The 19608-nt window shown below is 46.4% G+C and overlaps 1 protein-coding gene across 4 annotated transcripts in view; it reads right to left on the reverse strand.

Moving 5' to 3' along the window:
• mlip (muscular LMNA-interacting protein) overlaps nt 1–13503 on the reverse strand; it is a 56909-nt gene extending 43406 nt beyond the window's left edge. For 2 of the 4 annotated variants that reach the window (XM_051919146.1, XM_051919144.1), the window contains exons 1-2: nt 13271–13480; nt 446–553 (exon numbers count right to left, since the gene is read on the reverse strand). In XM_051919146.1, coding sequence (XP_051775106.1) covers nt 446–553; nt 13271–13327 — 165 coding nt within the window. In that variant the 5' untranslated portion in view covers nt 13328–13480. Of the gene's footprint in view, nt 1–445; nt 554–13270 lie in introns of all 4 variants that reach the window. The other 2 variants (XM_051919147.1, XM_051919148.1) reach the window with 2 other exon arrangements.
• Between the last annotated feature and the right edge of the window lie 6105 nt (nt 13504–19608).

Raw genomic sequence — 19608 nt, forward strand, 5'->3', positions numbered from 1 at the left:
CAGACACCCATCATGGACATATCGATGTTTTCGGCATCAGGTGACCCTAAAATGTGGAAATTCGTCAAAATGTTTGACAAATCTAAAGCTTTGGCTTCTCCCCCACAGATGATAGGTTATGGTTGGTATGAGGGGAGCGGGCGCAAAACAAAAAGTTGAATCTTGACAAGTGGGGTAGGCAGGGGCAGGGCCGTCTTAACGCATGGGCATGCTGGGCAGTTGCCCGGGGGTCCCACGCTAATCTTTGTATGTTGTGACTTGCTGAGTGGTTGTGTAGGTAAGGGGGTCCCAGTGCACTGCTTTGCCCCGGGGGGGGCCTATAATGCTGTTAAGACGGCCCTGGGTGGGGGTGTCCAATAATAATAGATGGACAGAAGTTTCACGTAATTTTACACGAGGCGGACAGAAAACGTTTGCAATATACAAAGAAAGGATAACAACCCACCTTCAGCTTGGCTTTTGATTGCTTCACCCAGGACGGACCGGGCAGCATCCGAATCACCGGCACAAACGTAAAGACCAGCGGCTTCGTGCGGCCTTCTTCACAGATGACCTGTAAGAAGACGAGAGAATCAACGTGGTGGTTAAAGCCCAGGACGTCCCAAAATGCGTGACACACATATTTTCCCACCCCCTTCACTTCCTGCTCGCGCTATTGTGTTGTAGATGTCGCGTTTTTGCCCATCAATCTGCACCCAATCACCCGTAATGACAAAGTGAGAACATGACTTCAGACAGGCTTGGAAATGTATTGGAACTCATAGAAGTTTACGGGCCCTCCATTCGGAACTTTCTAGAAGCTCCTCAGGCAGTAAATCCAGCTTGGGGTCATCTCAAGTTTTGCACACCTGGAAGTTCCCTGGCAGGTCCTCTGTGAGCTGCCATCTTCAGGTCTCTCCACTCATCTTCTATGGGGGTTCGTCTGGGACCACCCAATGACACTCAGAGGCTCATCCTGAAGCCACCCCAGCATTGTCTTGGCTTTACGCTTTGGGTCATTGTTGTGATGAAAGGTGAACCTTCATCAGGAAATTCCTGTCTTGCTTTTCCTTTCAGCAGTGGAGTCCTCCTGGGTCTTCTTCCACTGAGCCCCCTGTCACTCAGAGATCTGACGGACCTCAACCTTGGAGGCCCGCTCATATCTCTTTGGAAGTTGTCCTTGGCGTCTTGTCCACTATTCCCACTGTCCTTCCACCCATTCTGGGGGTCCGTTCTCCCCATCTGGCCACGTTCAGGGAGGTTATCTACAGTCCTATGGACCTTCGGACGTCTTCAGGAACAGGAACATCAGGCTGCTTGGAGATGGTGGTCTTCTGGCCTTTGCCTGATCTGTCATTTTCTTTCTGATCTCCTCACACGACTCTCTCATTTGCTTTCTCTGCTCTGTGTTCAGTGGGGGGGACATGGTGACACCAAACATCACGGCGACGCCTTGTCTCCATTTATAAATCGGCTGAGTGACCGATTGGAGACACGTGTGTGGTACGAATTCAATAAAACGGCGAGTTTGTAAAATCCAGTGATTTAGGGTCTTTTCAAAGGGGGTCCCAACAAATCTGTCCAAGCCAGAGCAGAAGATCTTTGTATAAGAAGCAACACCTGGTCTTTTTTGTCACACTTGCTTTGCTTGACTCGATGACATCTCAAAGGCATGCGGGGGCACAGGGGACACTCGCTTTCCATGTTGTCACTTTTCAGGGAGCGACACATTTGTCCACATCTGTAGACCCCACGAGACCACACTGTGCCACCACAGCCCCTGGTATAAACCATCCATCCATCCATTTTCCAACCCGCCGAATCCGAACACAGGGTCACGGGGGTCTGCTGGAGCCAATCCCAGCCAACACAGGGCACAAGGCAGGAACCAATCCTGGGCAGGGTGCCAACCCACCGCAGGGTATAAACCTCTCCAATTCATATTCACTGTATGCATCAATAAGCTTAACTCTGAACAGAGTCGGTAAAGGAGCACTGACGTCATATAGCGCCTTTCATGCTGAGCATCCCTTCAAGCTAAATGAGCCAAAAATGACCAGCCACGGGTGACCTGAGGTGACATTTGAACCCCGGCTTCCGAAGCGAACCCGATTAAAATGAAAACAAACAGAAGCATTACCTCGAGGAGCTCCTCTCCACAGTCCAAAGGCCGAAAACGAAAATCAAAGAACCCAAACTGCCGAAGCCAGCAGCTCATGACACGGCTGTGTGGAATGTGAGGAGCACAGAGCGGCCATTCACGTCCGGCAAGTCCATTGGAGTGCAGACAATCGCCATTCACGCTGACCGCCCACCCACCCTTTAGTGACCTCACAGTGTATTTCTGTGTCTGTGGGGGGGGGGGGGGGGGGGGGGGGGGGTCATGTGACTCGGGCAGCACGTGCTCAGAAGACAAGAGAAGCTTCAGGAATCTCACAGCAAATGGGTGGGGTGGGCCGCGTCGGTCCTGGAGGGCCGCTGTGGTTTCTTAATGACAAGTCAGTCACTGCTGATGAAGCTCTTCTTGCCCAAGTGACATCGTCATGCTTCATTTTAGTGGTCTCGTTTGTTAAGCCCCCCCCCACCCCACCCCACCCTTATTTGATTATTTCAGCCTTAGGCCGCTGCATTCAGCGTTGTTAATGGCTCCTTCTTAGCAATAAGACACAAAAGGAGCCGGCAGGTCCCCAAATGACTTGTTTCCATTTACACCACTGGGGCTTCATCCTTTGGTACTCTGTGACTCTCCGGAAAATCCTTGGGTCCCGCTGGTTTGACTTTGTGTTGCTCATGGACTCCCGAATGAGGCACATGACCCGCATTGTGAGGGAGCGTCAATTACGGCATTACGGCCATGTGGTGCGATTCCCGGAGGGTGATCTGGCTTGCAGGACCCTCTTTGTTGAGGACCCCCAGGCCAAGGGGTCGCCCACGTAACACCTGGCTGCAGCAGGTAGAGGGTCATTTCCGGAGGGTGGGACTGGGCCGTGTGTCTGCCTGGGGGGGTTGCCAACCGGGATCCCGACTTGTTTCGTCATGTGGTGGGTGCGGCAACTTGACTTGACTTGCTTTGGGGTTCATCCTGCACACACTTTGCAGCCTTTGTCGATTTTCGTAAAGCGCTTGACTCAGTTGATCGAGTTGCCCCGTGGGACATCCTGAGACTTCACGGGATCCCCTCGAGGTTGCTGGATATCGTGGCCGGCCAGTACACTGGTACTGTGAGTGCTGTGCAGAGTGGAGGCAGACCCTCTGTGTTTTTCCCAGTTGATTCTGGAGTCCGTCATCAGTCTGTTCTGCTCCTACTCATTTCAATGTTTGCAAGGACTGGGTGTTGGGCAGGGTCATGGGGTCCAGTGCCTGGGTGGGCATCTGTTGGTGAAGAGAGAATCACTGACCTTGACGTTGATCTTTGTGGAGTCAATGGAGGCTCTGATTGGGGTTCTCAAGTGTCTGAGCGAGGAGTCCGAGGGTCTGGGCTTGTGAGGGTCCTGATAAAAACCAACGTCACAGGCCTTTAATGACCTCTTAGGCACGGCCATCAGCAGGTGTCTGTCTGCAGAGAGAGTGTTGACCTCGTCATCGAGAGGTTTACTTACCTGGGCAGTGACATTCACGTGTTTCTGGTGACTCTTCCTATGAAGTCAGTAGACGGATTGGGAGAGCATGGGGGGGGGGTCATGAGGTCACTGGAAAGGGGTGTGTGGCGCTCCGGATATCTCCAAAAGGATGAAGGTCCAAGTCTGTAGAGTCCTGGTGCTCCCTGTTTGTGAGACATGGACACTATCCAGTGACCTGAGACTGAGACTGGACTCCTTCAGTACTGTGTGTGTCTCTTCAGAAGGTCCTCGGGTCCCACTGGTGTGACTTTGTGTTGCTCACAGAGTCCCGAATGATGCACATGACCAGCAGTGCGAAGGAGGGTCAGTTACGGCTCTACGATTACCCGAGGGTGATCCGGCTCACAGGACCTTCATTGTTGAGGCCAAGGGGACACCCACATAATACCTAGCTGCAGCAGACAGAGGGTCATTTTGGGGGGATTGGGCCACGTGTCCGCCTGGAGTTGGGGGGGGGGGGGTTGCCAACCAAGATCCTGAGTTGTTTCGTCGTGTGGCAGGTGCAACAACGTGCTGTACCAGTTGTGGAACCCAGGGGCACTTTGAGCCACCCTCACCCGACACAGACTGGCAGAGACACAGGATTTTAGCACATCGTGGGACCCACTCTACCCCACTTTGCACCATTGCAGCTCCAATCCAAATTACAGATCAACACGCAGCGGGTCATCTACTGCCGTTTTCTGGCAAGCTCTGTCCTCTTCCTCCCGACTCTCGCTTTCCAGTAGCGGATCCTGGGAGCGTTCCGGGTGCTTCATCAATATTACCTGGAATCACTTCCCAGGTGTGATGGAAATCCACAGCCAGACTCTGCAGCTCCCCCTTGGCGGCCCCCATGGAAACCAACAGGGCTGCAATCAAATTCTCACTCCCAGTGTGCGTTGCAGGAACCCGTGGTGGGCTGCCCTCTGATGTCCAAGGGCAGCTTGTCCCTCGTAGGCATTCTCTCCCCCAGTCCATCCATCCAATTGGCATGTCGGCCAGACACATACAGTGCCTGCTCCCCAACCTGAACCTGAACACTTAATAGAGAAATGGGACAGACTGAAAATGATCCGTTTTGGGCTTCAGATCATTTGGAAGTCTAGGCCGTACCTGACACTGCAGACTAACGAGCCGTAAAATTAAATAAGGTCTGAGGTTGGCACTCATTAGTTTCTAATTAAGCACTTGGGTTGGAATGAAAACCTGCAGCCACCGCGGCCCCTCCAGGACTGATGTTGCCCACCCCTGCTGCTGGAGGAAATATGCAGGTGCAAATGTCGGCCCGTGGATGATGGGGGACTAAAGTGGTTTGAATCACAAGGCCACCGGTTCAAATCCCATTGCTGTCCCACTAAAACTGTCCCCAAGCATTTCCTATGTGTATTTAGAATACAAAGAGCATTGAAATGACCAGGCACAGTCTTCATGTTGACTTCACCCCGGGTCATTATAGACCACCAGACCGGACAACTTCTGGAAACCAAAGACTGCAAGTTTATGAGAGCCAGGAGCCTGCTGGGACCTTCCCACCTAACTTAGCCATGGTGGTCTATGAGAAACTCGCCAACAGAGACAAAGACCTGCCGCGCAGGTGATGGCCATCCAGGGAGGCTACAGATACCCACAAGGCATCATGGGAACTGTAGTTCTTTGAGTCAGCCCTATTGGGGCTCCATGGGTGACACCAGGGGGCACTGAAGGGACTAGAGAGCCCCATTTTGTGAGGCTTCATGCATTCCCTGAGGTACTTCATCTCGGGACTCCAGAAGTGTTCCCGAGTTTTATATAAAAGGAGCAGCCTGCCTAAGGACAGGGAGCCAAAGTCGGGAGGAGGAAGACGAAGGTCGCCTGGAGGAGCGGAGGAGCGGAGGAGAGACGGAAAGACGGCTGCGTGGTTGAATGGTGGGGTTTGAAACCTTTGAAACCCACTAGAACTTTTGTCTGTGCCATTATGTTGGCTGTGTGCGGTACTGCAATGCCCCCTAGTGGTCACATCTTATATTATCTTTCTCTGGGTGGCTCAGTTGTAGTGCAGCTGCCTTGCAGTAAGGGGTCTCAGGTTCGTGTCCCCAGTGGTCCCTGCATGGAGTTTGCGTGTGTTTGCAGTCAGGATTTTTCATTCACCGGCTTGGATGTTAAGCCCTTGGCAGGTTTTTCAGGAAGGACAGAACTGGCCTCTGTCTTATTTGAAATTTGCCCCCAGTGTCACAGTGGGAATCCTCGGAATGTCACTCATCTTTAAAATGTCACCAGCCACTGCCACCACCCCCTCCAAGGTCCTTTGTAGCCAGAGTAACACGCACACAGCAGCACACAAACAAGCCCGCCTGGGCACGTTTCGGATTTCCTCTTTGTCTCTAAGTGGGCTCTCAGGGGTCAATGGCTTGCCCTCCGTGTCCCCGGGGATCTCGCCTCTTCATTATGGATCCGCAGCTTGAGGAACAGCCAGACAGGCCCTCGATGACCCTCTGCTGTGACCTCGACGAGATCCACGAGTGCGGGTTAAATGACGAGCAGAGTTAAACTGCTGACTGCTGTGACATTTACAACAAAGCGCCAGCCCTCGGGGGGGCACACACTTTGGCCGCGTGCCACTCGGTCTGCCGAGGTTCAGGAGAGCAGAGGAGCTTCAAGATATTCAGCAGAGAATGGGACGGCGTGTGTGGACAGCAATACAAGAAACTGCACGGAGCACCAGCCTCGGGTGGCATTTCAGACAGGAGGGTGGGTCTGTTGCTTGCACCCTCATCTGACTACTTGCTGCCTGCGCACCATCTGTAGGAATGCGCTGCGATTCAGCTGTAAAGCAACTCGGGTTGGTGCTGACAACAGAAAGGCACTATATAAACTAGACGGCAGCAGACATCCTGGCACATGTGTCATTATCGACAGAGAGAGTCCCTCAGATATGTTTAGTCAGTGACAGCGTGGCACCAGACCCTCAGTCACCAACTGAGTGCCCACCTGTGAACTTCCAGTGTGACACAAAATGAGTTGTTTGGTTTGAATGAACTAAAAATATTTAAAAAAATAAATAAAACCCACTATGCTAGAAATCTGAGTGATGGGCTTCACTATGGAGAGGGGCTTTAAAAGCCCCCCCACTGTGTCCCTGTACAGCCCTAACACCTAACCTGGAAAAGCCATCAGTGAGTGAGACAGTTGAATACAGCAGAGGGCGCCGTGTCTGACTTCACAGTACTTGACTCTGAGTCGCAGTCTGCAGATGGGGTGCCAGTCCACGTGAAGCCCACTCACTCGCAGGCGCACTGCCTGGAGCTCTGCGCGTCTTATTGTTACTGTGTTTGTTTGCTCCCTTTAATCTTCCCTTCCTGCTTTATGGCTTTCCTGTTATTCCTTTGTTTACTCCTTTTAATCTTCCCTCCCTCCCTGTAATATCCTTTAATTTCATTTGTGCTTCCGTAGTTGCCAGTACTTTCTTTACTCCCTTTAACCCTCCCTCCCTGCCTGCCACAATCTTTATCTTTCTAGTTGCCTGTTGTTACTTGTTTTACTTCCTTTACCCCTCCCTTTTCTTTCTAATTATATTATTGTTGCTTTATTTACTCCCTTTACACCTCCTTTACTGCCACACTATTTATGTTTCTAGCTATGCTCTTCTTACTTTCGTAACTTCTTTAAATCCTCCCTTCCTGTTGAACCTTTCTCACTATCTTCTTCTTACTCCCTTTAATCCTCCCTTACCACCATACCCTTTAGGTTTATAGTTACCTTGCTGTTAGTTTCTTAAAGCCCTTCCTGATGTACCCTTTAACTTACTGACCATCCTGTTATCATTTTCTTTACGCCCTTTGATCATCCCTCCCTGTAACATCCTTTAGTTTTCTAGCTATTTTGTTGTTTCGTTTACTCCCTGTAATCCTCCCTCCCTGCCATACCCTTTATCATTTTTTAGTTATTATGTTGTTAATTTTTATTTACTCCCTTTGATCCTCCCTTCCTCCTGTACCAGTTAACCTTATGACTATCCAGTAATTTTTTCATCCTCCCTCCCTGTAACATCCTTTATCTTTCTAGTTATTCTGTTGTTAGTTGCTTTACTCACTTTAATCGTCCCTTCCTGCTGTACCTTTTAACCTTATGGCTTTCCAACAATTTCTTTGTTGTCTCCATTTACTCATCCCTCCCTGTAACAGCCATTAATGTTCTAGTTATTCTCTTTTAACTTTCTTTACTCCCTTTAACCCTCCTTTCTTGACATACCCTTTACCTTTCTGGCTATTGTGTTATTGCTTTGTTTACTCCCTTTACTCATCTCTCCCTGTTATGCCTTTACGTTTCCTAGTTCAGTTGTTGTTACTTTCTTCACTCCCTTTAATCGTCCCTCCCTGCCATGCCCTTTATCTTTCTAGTTATTCTCTTGTAAGCTTATTTACTCCCTTTAATCCTCCTTTCCTCTCGTATCCCTTAAACTTATGGCTGTCCTGTTACTGCGTTGTATACCCCTTTGATCATCCCTCCTTAGAACATTTGCTATCTTTCAAGTTACTGTGTTGTTAGTTTCTTTATTGCTTTTAACCCCTCCCCCTTTCCTGATTCCCTCTTTGTAGCCATCGTGTCATTGCTTTGTTAAGTCCATCTAGTCATCCCTCCCTCTAACAGCCTTTAGTTGTTACCCTCTTGACTCCCTTTGATCCTCCCTTCCTGACATATCTTTTGCCTTTGTGGCTGTCCTGCTATCGTTTTGTTTACTCCCTTTGTTCATCCCTCCCTGTAACATCTTTTGGTTTTCTACTTATTCTGTTATTTCATTTACTTCCTTTAATCCTCCCTCCCTGCTGTACCCTTTTTCATTTTTCAGTCATTATGTTATTTTTTTTTTACTCTTTGTTATTTTTTTTATGTTCTAGTTATTCTCATAACTTTCTTTACTCTCTTTAACCCTCCTTTCTTGACATACCTTTTAGCTTTCTGGCTATCGTGTTATTGCTTTGTTTACTCCCTTTGATAATCTCTCCCTGTTATGCCTTTAAGTTTCCTAGTTCAGTTGTTGTTACTTTCTTGACTCCCTTTAATCATCCCTCCCTGCCATGCCCTTTATCTTTCGAGTTATTCTCTTGTAATCTTATTTACTCCCTTTAATCGTCCTTTCCTGACGTATCCCTTAACCTTTTGTAGCTATTGCGTTATTGCTTTGTTCACTCAACCTAATCATCCCTCCCTCTAACAGCCTTTAGTTGTTTCTCTCTTGACTCCCTTTGATCCTCCCTTCCTGACATATCCTTTGCCTTTGTGGCTGCCCTGTTATTGCCTAGTTTACTCCCTTTGATCATCCCTCCCTTATAGTTATCTTGCTGATAGTTTCTTAAAACCCTTCCTGCTGTACCCTTTAACTTACTGACCATCCTGTTATCATTTCCTTTACTCCCTTTGATCATTCCTCCCTGTAACATCCTTTAGTTTTCCAGCTATTCTGTTATTTTGTTTACTCCCTTTAATCCTCCCTCCCTGCTGTACCTCTTTTTCATTTTTACTTCTTATGTTGTTAGTTTTTGTTTACTCCCTTTAACCCTCCTTTCTTTGACAGACCCTTTATCTTTGTGGCTATCGTGTTATTGCCTTCTTTACTCCCTTTAATCTTCCCTCCCTGCTGTACCCTTTATCTTTCCAGTGGTTATCCTCTTTTTTCTTTGTTCGTTCCTTTTAATCAGGTCTGCCCATGATGCTCTACTCAGAAAGCCAGTTTTTATTTACTTATAAACTTTTTTTAATACTCGTCTTCCTGTCCCAGGTTTGGGTGGCTCACAGACGTGCCCATCTTACAATGAGCAATCTTACATGCAACAATCTTACATGCAACAATCTTACATGCAACCTCACAGGTGGCGCAGTGGTAGTGCTGCTGCTTTGCAGTAAGGAGACTGTGGAAGATTGTGGGTTTGCTTCCTGGTTCCTCCATGTGTGGATAGCACTTTGAGTACTGAGAAAAGTGCTATATAAATGTAATGAATTATTATTCATTATTTTGAGATCCTTAGCTGGCATAAGCCACTCGCCCAGTGGGGAGGCCAATGGCAGTTCAGCTCATACAGAATTCCCAGTGGCCACCAGCAGGGCATCACCGAGGTCACCTCAGCCTGACTCAGCGTGTCACGCCACTCGTCATGGGAGCCGTCAGTATAAAATGATCAGCGCTGTGTTTACTCACCCGGCACATATGAGGGGACCTGCTATGCTGCTTTTTGACCCTGGTTAATAATCCCCTTCATTCATCACCTGTCCCACGTGGCAACTCTTTGGGCATCAAATGCAACAAAGAGTAGGCAAGCAGCGGCGCTGGCATCACGGTACATGCGAGGGCGTGTAATGTAATATTTGTGAATTTCAGGATTAAGAGTCGTCCGTCTAAATATACCGAAATTAAAATGATAGCCCACCCAACACCCCCCCACCCCAAAGTGCCCGGCCCATGCATGCTTTCCTCATGACTCAGCTTCTCTCCATATTACACAGCAATGTCTCAGGCTCAGAGGAGGTGGTGGGGGGGTGGGGGGGGGGTCCAATGTTGTTCCCACCCTTATCGATTTCACAGTCAGCTGTGACGAAACCTGACAGCTTAATGGCTTATTAAATCAGGGCACGAAATTCACAGCAGTGTGCTGGGGCCTGCAGGGTGGGCACAGCGTTTGTATTAATGCATTTTATTGTTACAAAAGTTTGCTGTTGGCCATCTGCTGAAGTGACAAATACCATGTATTTTATTACTACAGGCATAACAAAATGCATTCCAATAGGTGGCACACTGAAAATGCTAACACAGAGGTCACGCCACCTCCACTTCAGGAGGGCTCACCCACCTGCAGTTAAGCATGCTCGGGGACCAGCCAGTACCTGGATGGGAGACCACCTAAGAAAAGCTGGAAGAGGTGTTGGTGAGGCCAGTATCAGGGGCACTTACCCTGGGGTCTGAATGGGGACCCCAATGGGCCAGTGCAGTGACGGGGGGCACAGTGCTGTAAAAATGGTGCCATCCTTTGGATGAGATGTAAAACTGAGGTCCTGACTCTGTGGTTATAGATGGGCATCTTTAATAAAAAGTAGGGTGTACTTCAATGTTCAGGCTAAATTGCCCATCATGGTCTTGTTCATTCTGGCCCCCTAATCATCCCCTGTCTCTAGTTGGCAGTACACTCACCACCTAACAGCTCCTGTGTGGTGAGTGTACTGGCAAAAAAATGGCTGCCATCACATCATCCAGGCAGAGGCTGAAATGGCCCCCCACTCTCTATGAAAAGCACCTTGAATAGTGAGAAGGGGGCTATATAAATTACTATTATACAGATTTACATTTCAACCTATCTTAGATGGATAGTGCAACAAGTCAAGTCAAAGTGTCTTTGAGTCTGTGTATCTGTGCTTTTGTCCGATTACTATGTCACTGCCATTCCAACAGACGGCACATCACAAATATTTACAAATCCCATACCAAATAGCATATAAATGGATAGGATTTGTCATTTCAACAGATAGTGTTTCACAAATATTTGTAGTAATAAAATGCATTCCAATTGTTATTCCAACAGATGGCACATCACAAACATTTATAGTAATAAATTGTATTCTGTTTGTCATTCCAACAGATGGCACACAACAAATATTTGTTGTAATAAAATTCATTGCATTTATTATTCCAACAGATGGCACGTCACAAACATCTATAGTAATAAATTGCATTCCATTTGTCATTCCAACAGATGGTGCATCACAATGTATTAAATTGCATTGCATTTGTCATTCCAACAGATGGTGCATCACAAACCTTTGTAGCAGTGCATTTTATTACCACAAATGTTTACAACGCACCATCTACTGGAATGACAAATGCAATGCATTTTATTACTAGAAGTGTTTGTGATGAGCCATCTGTTAGAATGATAAATGCAATGCATTATACTACTACATGCGTTTCAAAATCCAGCACTGTAAATGTTAATGCTGAGGTCTGCGTTGACTGCTAAGATTTCAATTCATCTCTGACGGGTGGCACAGCCAGTTAATATTAAACACAGAGTGATGAAATGACTAAACTCACACACGAATAAAGCAGGGCACCAATCTGCCAATGAAGCTTTCTTTCACAGCCTCATACTCTTTTTGACTGATGTTTATATAACAAAAGTAAAATTTATGAGTGAATTTCAAAAATTCATAAATAAATGAATTCTGTGCAGAGAGATCCGCCACTCAGCGAGCTGCCTTTGAAGATAGTGGCTATACAAATGTTCAGAACAAAACCCATCTGAAGGTCGTCCAGCGATCAAACGCACTTCCACCTGCTTCACACTTCATTAAGTCTGCCTGCTCCGCTCATCGGGCGCTTTCATTCTGATGCTTGCAGGCACTCGCCAATCTAAATGCATTTTAAGACTAATGTAGAATGGCCAGCAGCCATTAAGTGATTTAGAAATTAATCAAAGATTGAGATCACCAAGAGGGGGCGCTCTAAAAAAAATGTACGTTAAATATATGCAGAAGAACTGCCATCTGAAACACAAAATGGAGTTCAGTCCATTGGACAAAGTTGTAAGACACAGTGATACGAGCCGGAAGGAAGATAGATAAATAAAAGACAAAAGCACTATATAAAGTGCAGATAGATAGATAGATAGATAGATAGATAGATAGATAGATAGATAGATAGATAGATAGATAGATAGATAGATAGATAGATAGATATGTGAAAGGAACTATATAATAGATAGATAGATAGATAGATAGATAGATAGATAGATAGATAGATAGATAGATAGATAGATAGATAGATAGATATGAAAGGCGTTATAAAAGAGATAAATAGATTGATCTGCAGAACATCAATCTGGACTACAGGGATCAGAGCGCAGTCTCAGTGCAGACACAAGGGGGCGCTCTACTGTGCTGCTTAAAGCTCAATGCCCTTCACTGAGGGCACAAAGTCGACTCCATCCAGTGACCCAGTGGGTCAAAGGGCCAACCTTAAATATCCTGTCACTCGACACCTCATTTTTAGCATAGAAAGTCAACACAAAGGACTGGACGGGAGGCGCTATACTGTAGGGCAGAGTGGGGTGAGCAGACTTCATTTAAAAACACTTCGGCGCCAATGGGTTATGTGACAAACTAAAAAAAATGGAAGAAAACAGAAAAATATGACGTCAGAGGAGGGGACGTTTGACAAGGACAGTCAGCCACTATGATGAAAGGTCACAAAATAAAATGATGATGTAGAGAGCAGAGGTAGATGGATATGAAAGGTGCTATAGAAGAGACACAGAGGGCACAGAATAAGAGTTAGATAGACAGAGAGGAAAGGCGCTATATGACAGACAGACACTATATAAATAACCCACAGATATGAAAGGCGCTATATAAACAGGTAGTTATGTAATTTAAGGACTGACATGAAAGGTGCTACGCTGATTGAGGTTCATCTTAACAGATCAACATGAATGATTCCGCCCGCCTCCTTCATATAGCGCCTGTCACATCTCTCTCTGTGCCCGTTTCCGGTGGTCTCATCCCTTTCCCTTTTCTTCACTCCGGACAATGACAAATGTAAGACAAAGGTGAAGTGCAGTGACATGTCAGGCCCTCAAGGTCGTGGTGCTCCCATGGTGGTCTCTCGCGTGCCCCTTCTGTGAGAGCAGCTGTTGCCCGGCTAAGCGTCAAGCGCGTCGTTTCCTTACCGCATGGCGCACCTCGGCCGCACTTTTTGGGACCTCCTTGTAGTTCTCGGTCGTCATGGTCGCCTGGGTGCCCGTCAGTCCTCCTTCCCCGCAGGTGTATCCATCTGCTTTGTGGTCTTCAGAGGACTTTTGAACTTGTTTGCCTGAATTCTGTCCCCCAGCCTTAGTGATAAGTGCTCCGCCGTGTGGGTTTCCATTTATAGATATTTGAAAGCCACAAATAGCCCACCGAGTGATGGCAGGCAGCTAAACAAAGATAACAACAGCGGCTGGACTGCGCCTCTTGAGCTCAGAGACGGGGTCTTCAAGGCCGGGGGGCAGATTCAGATTTTCTTTTTTTGTCACTCTGTCCAAATTGACTGCCTTTTCCTTACTGATCTATAGCAATGGGGGGGGGGGGGTGCAACGTATTCGGGGATCTTAACATTTCACATCATTTTAAAATCTGTTAAAGAATTAACTGTTTAGCTCTCTTAGATTTTCAGCTAACAAAGATTTTCTCTGAACATTTCTGGGGGTGTCTTAAGGGTCTGGGCCTGCTGATCATAGAAATCACATTTAAATATTCCTCCAATTATAATGTATCACCAAAATTTTTATATACTGTAACATCATATTTATAAATATTGTAACATATTTTACACTTCATAATATGGCCGGGTGCAGGAGTGACAGGGGAAAATTTGGGCTACCAACGGGTTTAATGTCCAGAAATACAACAAACGTGACGTGCTCTTTCGGTGGTCTTGCTCTGCAAATTTCAGGGCTGAAAGCGAATGAAAGTCATTGGCTGGTCAGTCATGAATTAGGTGGGCGTCTCGTGACCTCCGTCCAGTGGGTGGCGCTTGCTTGAATTGACTCCTCCTTCTGGGAGGCCCAGGCTTTTATGACAGCAACCCAGTAGGGGAGGAGTCAGTTGTGGTTTCTTGGCACTGTAGAGAGAGAGAGAGATGACAATGTTAGTGACAGCGCCCCCTCTCATCCCAGAGTGGCATCACATACCTCGACAGATCCTGGAAGGAGATCCTCTGCTGCTACAATATGGCACCTTAGAAGCACAGCCAGGACATATGGAAGTCCCTCAAAGAAGAGCTAACAGCTCCCCCGGAGGCCCCCAGGAGCCCCCTACAGTGCTGTCCCACAGGACTACAATTCCAAACAAGCCCTGTGGGTATTTGTACGTTGGTTTCCCCCAGTGGGACGCAGCCACCACTTGTGCCAGGTGAACACATAATCCTGGTCCACAGACTCCTTCTCTTCTTCTCCCAGGCGTCCCATTCTGGTAAGGAACCATCACTGGGACATCAGTCCAACTCTGTCCTTCCATTATGGCATCCCTCCTTGGCAAGGAACCATCATCCATCCAGGTCGGGATCCAATAAGTTATCAATAGCGCCCCCTCTTGTCCGGGAGTGTCATTACATACTGTGACAGAGTCTGTGAGGAGATCCACCAACACGCGTGTGTGATGTATGCCATGATATTTATACAGTATATGACACAATAGATACGTAAAGTAACATGACCTTCACAGTATAGAACATTACATGTCTATGTGACACATACAGAGCATCCAGAAAGTATTCACAGCACATCACTTTTTCCACATTTTGTTATGTTACAGCCTTATTCCAAAATGGATTAATTTCATTTTTTTCCTCAGAATTCTACACACAACACCCCATAATGACAACATGAAAAAAGTTTACTTGAGATTTTTGCAAATTTATTAAAAATAAAACAACTGAGAAATCCCATGTCCATAAGTATTCACAGCCTTTGCTCAATACTTTGCCGATGCCCCTTTGGCAGCAATTCCAGCCTCAAATCTTTTTGAATATGATGCCACAAGCTTGGCACACCTATCCTTGGCCAGTTTCGCCCATTCCTCTTTGCAGCACCACTCAAGCTCCATCAGGTTGGATGGGAAGCGTCGGTGCACAGCCATTTTAAGATCTCTCCAGAGATGTTCAATCAGATTCAAGTCTGGGCTCTGGCTGGGCCACTGAAGGACATTCACAGAGTTGTCCTGAAGCCACTCCTTTGATATCTTGGCTGTGTGCTTAGGGTCGTTGTCCTGCTGAAAGATGAACCGTCGCCCCAGTCTGAGGTCAAGAGCGCTCTGGAGCAGGTTTTCATCCAGGATGTCTCTGTACATTGCTGCAGTCATCTTTCCCTTTATCCTGACTAGTCTCCCAGTCCCTGCCGCTGAAAAACATCCCCACAGCATGATGCTGCCACCACCATGCTTCACTGTAGGGATGGTGCCAGGTTTTCTCCAAACATGACGCCTGGCATTCACACCAAAGAGTTCAATCTTTGTCTCATCAGACCAGAGAATTTTCTTTCTCATGGTCTGAGAGTCCTTCAGGTGCCTTTTGACAAACTCCAGGCGGGCTGCCATGTGCCTTTTACTAAGGAGTGGCTTCCGTCTGGCCACTCTACCATACAGGCCTGATTGGTGGATTGCTGCAGAGATGATTGTCCTTCTGGAAGGTTCTCCTCTCTCCACAGAGGACCTCTGGGGCTCTAACAGAGTGACCATCGGGTTCTTGGTCACCTCCCTGACTAAGGCCCTTCTCCCCTGATCGCTCAGTTTAGATGGCCGGCCAGCTCTAGGAAGACTCCTGGTGGTTTCAAATCTCTTCCACTTCCAGATGATAGAGGCCACTGTGCTCATTGGGACCTTCAAAGCAGCAGAAATTTTTCTGTAACCTTCCCCAGATTTGTGTCTCGAGACAATCCTGTCTCGGAGGTCTACAGACAATTCCTTTGACTTCATGCTTGGTTTGTGCTCTGACATAAACTGTCAACTGTGGGACCTTCTATAGACAGGTGTGTGCCTTTCCAAATCAGGTCCAGTCAACTGAATTTACCACAGGTGGACTCCAAGTAAGCTGCAGAAACATCTCAAGGATGATCAGGGCAAACAGGAGGCACCTGAGCTCAATTTGGAGCTTCATGGCAAAGGCTGTGAATACTTATGTACATGGGATTTCTCAGTTTTTTTTATTTTTAATAAATTTACAAAAACCTCAAGTAAACTTTTTTCCCGTTGTCATTATGGGGTGTTGTGTGTAGAATTCTGAGGAAAAAAATGAATTGAATCCATTTGGAATAAGGCTGTAACATAACAAAATGTGGAAAAAGTGATGAAGCGCTGTGAATACTTTACAGATGCACTGTAGATAGATAGATAGATAGATAGATAGATAGATAGATAGATAGATAGATAGATAGACTTTATTAATCCCAAGGGGAAATTCACAAATTTATAATACATACAATATAATACATACAAAGTATGTACTGTAACACTGTAATATTCATACATATTATAATAGTTACACAGTATGTGACATAACATTTGTACATAGCAGGGTGACATTTTCTTCTATTGCACATTTTCACACATGACGTCGCTCAAAGTAATTTACAATATTAACGGCTAAACGATTATAAAAGTAAATAAAACAATTTGAGAACGTTGTATAAAACAGTCCAGAATTCCAACATCCAGCTCAATAACAAAATTGTGATAAGATGGCCAGGGAGGAGAGGAAATCAAAAACTCCAGTTGGTGAGATGCTGGACACCAACGTGACATTTCTACATCCCATAATAATGACACAATATATGGCATATCGTCACACACGTGCGCTCAGGGGACAGTTGAAGGGCTCTGGTGACGTTCCAGGGGTTGGCGCTGTGACATAACTTTTTTTTTTTTGTTTTTTCCCCTCCCTCTGCAGACCTGGAGATTGACGGCTTTTCCGCCTCTGATGTCACTTCCAGTGTCTGTCTGCCTGGACCCGCCTCTTCCTGCTGGACACCATCATACCTGGAAGCTCCGCCATCTTCAAGTCAGTCTGTCGGTCAGATCCTGCAAAGATGTTGCCTTGACGCCCTTCAATCACGTAATTACAGGGGGGTTTGCCCACAAGTGTCCCAAACCCTTCTTATTGTGCCCTCTTATTCTTACACATTACATTTATGCAGGATGAATCTTAACATTTAAATATAACTTAAAGCAACAATATTTATACTGGATAACATAATGCCACCTCCAACTTCTACTCCTCATAACGTAACACGTAGACCTCAACGCTGAATCATCGCACTCTCGCGTCTCCACAGCACTTTGGGTGGCCGCTTCTCACTTGTCAGGACTAAACCACTAAATGTCACAATCAGCACACGTCCACCTCGTGGTAACTCTGATGAAGCGAATGTAAGTGGGCACCCTCACATGGGCTGTGCCCACTAGACAGTGGTCTGGCACTCCAACATGTGGGACTCAAACTGAGCCACAGTAGACTGGAGTGGCGTGAAGGCCCTATGAAGAACACATCCTCTTGGGCTGAAACGAGAGCTGTGCAGGGGGGCAGCCGGGTGGGCTTAGAGACACAGCTGTCGGCATCAGTCTGTCGCCCACTGCTTGGAGCGCCACACACAGACAAAGGCCTCAGTCGACCAGGCTGACCAGGGACAGCAAGTGAGCAACAGGCAGCTCAGCGGGCGTAAAGAAACACAGCGTGACTCATTCTGTTTACCGGCAACACAACACCCCCCTGGGGGGGGGATTCTCACACACGGCTATTTATACCAGCTAATCACTCACTGGTGTCTACTTTATAAATACCACCCGGATGGGAATGGGATGGGCAGGCGGGCTGAGAATTTTTGGGGGGATATCAAATTGAAGGGCACTAGGAGCAGAGAGGCTGAGATGAAAGGCCATGTTGTGTTGTCACAGTCGGGGCACGAAATATGACAAAGGTAAGGGGGGCTTCAACAGCCCCCAGTAACTCAGCAGGTTTCATAGAATTTATTGCTACATTTACTATTTAAGTAGATAGATAGATAGATAGATAGATAGATAGATAGATAGATAGATAGATAGATAGATAGATAGATAGATAGATAGATAGATAGATAGATAGATAGATAGATAGATAGAACTGAAAGGCACTATATGATAGATAGATAGATAGATAGATAGATAGATAGATAGATAGATAGATAGATAGATAGATAGATAGATAGATAGGAGTGACCAGCAGGGTGTGCCAATGAGCCCCTAAACCCCAAGGCACAACTACACAGCACAGTCCTGGGTTCAAACAGATGTACCTTCAGTGTTAATGTTTATGATGTGCCATCTGTTGAAATGACAAATCCAATGCATTTCATTACTACAAATGTTTGTAATGCGGCATCTGTTGGAATGACAAATGCAATACATATGTCCATGTTATATACTATTTGGGTATGGTATTCATAAAAGCAGCGTTAATGTTTGCGATGCACCATCTGTTGGAATGACAAAGCAACCAGATGGACACAGAGATACACAGATACTTGCTGTTTAATCAACATTATATGTATATGTATATATATATATATATATATATATATATATATATATATATATATATATATATATATATATATATATATTTTTTACACACTGCATGATGTCAGTTATGAAATAATTTACTCTTTCAGATAGACTCCAAGAGACTTTATTTCAAGCTCTTGTTTCCGCCCAGTGGTACAAGTGATGGAGGACTGGACAATGCACTTTGGGTAGTGCTGGTGGTATTTAGGCCTGAACAGGTCTGCCAGTTACCTCAGCATCCTGACCCGCCACCCGCCTTCATCCGCCGCTCCTCTACTCCTCCACTCAGGTCTTCTGTAGCCCCACATATTCCCTCACCCCCATCCCAGCGTCTGTGCATACGTGATGCCAGCTTTGCCTCTTTCCGCTCAATCGAAGTCAGAGACCACCCGTCTGCTACGGCTCTGTGAGCCAGTGCTGGGTCAGGCTGGTGGGCTTTAGCAGTGGGCAGACACATTTGAAGAGCTTCCTTAAGCGTTCTGTCTACGACCACCCACTTCTACACTTCAGGTAGCGGCTTTTTGGTTGACTTCTACCGGAGTCGTCAGCCACCTGAGGAACATGTCCCCCTCAAGGTCCAGAGCCAGGGGCTACACTTTGTAGAGTAAAGGAACTAGTACCTGAGAAGTAGGAGCAGAACCCTTGATCACTTGATTCACAAGCCGAGTCATTACCCGAGAACGAGTCGCACAATTCTTGTTCATTTGATTTGAGAATGGAATCAGTACCTGAGAATTAGGAGCAGGATTCTCATTTATTTGCTTTGCAAGTTGAATCATTACCCAAAAACGAGGCACACAATCTTCATTAACTTGATTTGCAAGCTGAATCATTACCCGAGAACGAGTCACACAATTCTTGTTAATTTGATTTGTGGAAGGAAGCAGTACTTAAGAAGTAGGATCAGAAGTCTTAATCACTTGATTCACAAGCTGAG

The sequence above is a fragment of the Erpetoichthys calabaricus genome, chromosome 15 (assembly GCF_900747795.2).
Source record: "Erpetoichthys calabaricus chromosome 15, fErpCal1.3, whole genome shotgun sequence".
NCBI lineage: Eukaryota > Metazoa > Chordata > Cladistia > Polypteriformes > Polypteridae > Erpetoichthys > Erpetoichthys calabaricus.